The sequence below is a fragment of the Panthera uncia genome, unplaced genomic scaffold (assembly GCF_023721935.1).
Source record: "Panthera uncia isolate 11264 unplaced genomic scaffold, Puncia_PCG_1.0 HiC_scaffold_2366, whole genome shotgun sequence".
NCBI classification, from domain to species: Eukaryota; Metazoa; Chordata; class Mammalia; order Carnivora; family Felidae; genus Panthera; species Panthera uncia.
Genome location: NW_026059093.1, coordinates 1987 through 4301, shown reverse-complemented (window position 1 = coordinate 4301; position 2315 = coordinate 1987). Strand labels below are relative to the sequence as shown.

The 2315-nt window shown below is 65.1% G+C and overlaps 1 protein-coding gene across 1 annotated transcript; it reads right to left on the bottom strand.

Moving 5' to 3' along the window:
- Positions 1-577: 577 nt before the first annotated feature.
- LOC125917758 (keratin-associated protein 10-7-like) lies at positions 578-1294 on the bottom strand. The gene has a single exon (XM_049623867.1). It carries the CDS (start codon positions 1292-1294, stop codon positions 578-580), a length of 717 nt encoding a protein of 238 aa, XP_049479824.1.
- Between the last annotated feature and the right edge of the window lie 1021 nt (positions 1295-2315).

The window sequence follows — 2315 nt, the reverse complement described above, 5'->3', positions numbered from 1 at the left end:
ATGGGGCCTTCTTGCCAAGGGGTCCGCTGTCCGGGTGGCTGTGGCCACCTGAGGCCCGAACCTTCTGTCCAGCCACCCGGAGCCGCCTGGAGGTGCAGTTGGTGACCACCAGGGTGGGCCTCAGAACTCACTGCCATTGAAAGTGTTCCCAAGATGTGGCTCGTCGGCAGGATTGCTAAAGCCAGGGTTCCGTTAGCCTGGAGGCTGGGAGAGAGGGCCAGTGGAGGCCAGGACTGCAGGTGTATTCGCTTAACTCCAGATGTGTGCTTGGGAGGAGGCAGACAGCTTCTAGGGCCAGGAGCCCCAGTAAGACTGAAGAGCTGGGGGCCGTGGCTGCCAGAAACAGCCTGGGGGCCTTTCAGTAACAGGGGAGGGCTGTCTCCGGTTCATCTGGTCGTGATGTGAGGCTGCGAACCGGCTCGGCCCTGGTTATTAGGCTCCGAAGATGGTGAACATTCACGCTGACCTGTGTGCCCGAGATTGCGCTGGGTTAGATCCTGAAGGAGGCAGGGAAGAGCCGGGGGTCCCCAGAGTGCTCAGCTGGCCCTGGGGGGACGTGCCCATCAGAATGGTGGCCTCAGCAGGCAGGGCGGGGGCACACGGGGCGGCAGAGCAGGGACACGCAGGAGGCCGGGCGGCAGCAGGAGGAGGCAGGAGCGCAGCAGGCGGGGCGGGGGCACACGGGGCGGCAGAGCAGGGATACACTGGAGGAGGGTCTGCAGCAGGGGCTGGGCTGGCAGCAGGAGGGGGCTGAGCAGGGGGAGTCCTCGCAGCAGACAGGGGTGCAGCACACGGGCTTGCAGCACACAGGGGTGCAGCAGACGGGCTTGCAGCACACAGGGGTGCAGCAGGCGGGCCTGCACACGGGGCGGCAGAGCAGGGACACGCAGGAGGAGGGTCTGCAGCAGGGGCTGGGCTGGCAGCAGGAGGGGGCTGAGCAGGGGGAGTCCTCACAGCAGACAGGGGTGCAGCACACGGGCTTGCAGCACACAGGGGTGCAGCACACGGGCTTGCAGCAGACAGGGGTGCAGCACACGGGCTTGCAGCACGCAGGGGTGCAGCACACGGGCTTGCAGCACGCAGGGGTGCAGCAGTCTCCCTGGCAGGGGGAGGAAGGGCCGCACAGGAGGGTCAGGCAGGGGGCCGGGGCGCAGCACGGGGGCTCGCAGCAGCTCTCTGGGCAGTCGTCCACCTGCCAGGAGGAGTCGGGGCAGGAGTCCGAGGCCCCGGGCAGGCAGACGCGGCTGCCATAGCTCAGGTCTCTGGAGCAGACGGACAGGGTGGACGCGGCCATGGCGGGGGCGGTGGGTTGGAGGAGGGAGTGGGTGTGGGTGTGTGAGTGTGTGTGTGAGTGCGGGTGTGCGTGCCAGCTGTTCGGGCTCACTTTTATAGCCCTCTGTGTGTGTGTTTTCCCAGCAGAGGCTCAGGACATTTCCCCTTCCTTGTTGGTGTTTAGAGCCAGTTTTCAGGGACCCCTCATTACGGCTTGTTTATTTTCCCGGAAGATGCCACCCAGCTCGTAAATGTGCCCCTGTGTGTTGGGTCCTGAGCGAGTCTGCTGAGTGGGCGTGGGGCCATCAGGCCAGGCTGGAGCTGAGGCAGGTGGATGTGGTGTGTGGGGAGGGGTGGGCTCTCAGCCAGTGGACAGTCGTCTTAGGGACATGGTAACAGGGGAGGTGACTCGGATTCTGGCCTCAGGAATAGCTCCTGATGTGGGTGCCCGTCTCTGGGGCACGTGGTCCCCATTCTTTTGCATTTGTCACCAAGTGCAAAGAGATGAAGGGAGGGTAGAAATGCCTGAGAGGGCTCTGGCCGTGGTGCGGGCTGTCTCTGCCTGACCACTGCCTGGGTGGAAGGCTGTGGCCTGGGGACAAACAGGCTGTGTGCTGTGGGGTCAAGTTCGTGGGCAGGGGGAGGGGTGGGCCTGTGCCTGGCCAGGCAGCCGCCATAATTCTCCGGGCGTGTCTCCTTTCCAACCTCTGGGCTCCCAGGGCCCCTGTGGCTCTGGCCACAAGGTGGGCGTGGTGGGGCAGGGCATGTGGTGCCCCTCACCTCCCCCGGCTGGGCTGTGGACCGGTTTCACACACCCCCACCCCCCCCCCCCACCCCCGCTTGCTTGCCGAGCAGCTGGTTGCGTTTCCTTCTGCCCCTTCTTCCGCCTCCCTCCCCGTGCCACTCATTCTCTCCCTGCCATTGTATCTTTCCTAGAGCTGAGCCTGGAGTCCCCTCTGTGGGCCCCCGGGACGCCCCTGTGGGATATTCAGGGTCCCGGAAACAGTCACTAAAAGCTCTTGTGCCAGGCACAGCCAGGGGCC

Coding starts and splice junctions, on each gene's coding strand:
- LOC125917758 (XM_049623867.1), bottom strand. CDS start 1,294: ATGGCCGCGTCCACCCTGTCCGTCTGCTCCAGAGACCTGAGCTATGGC.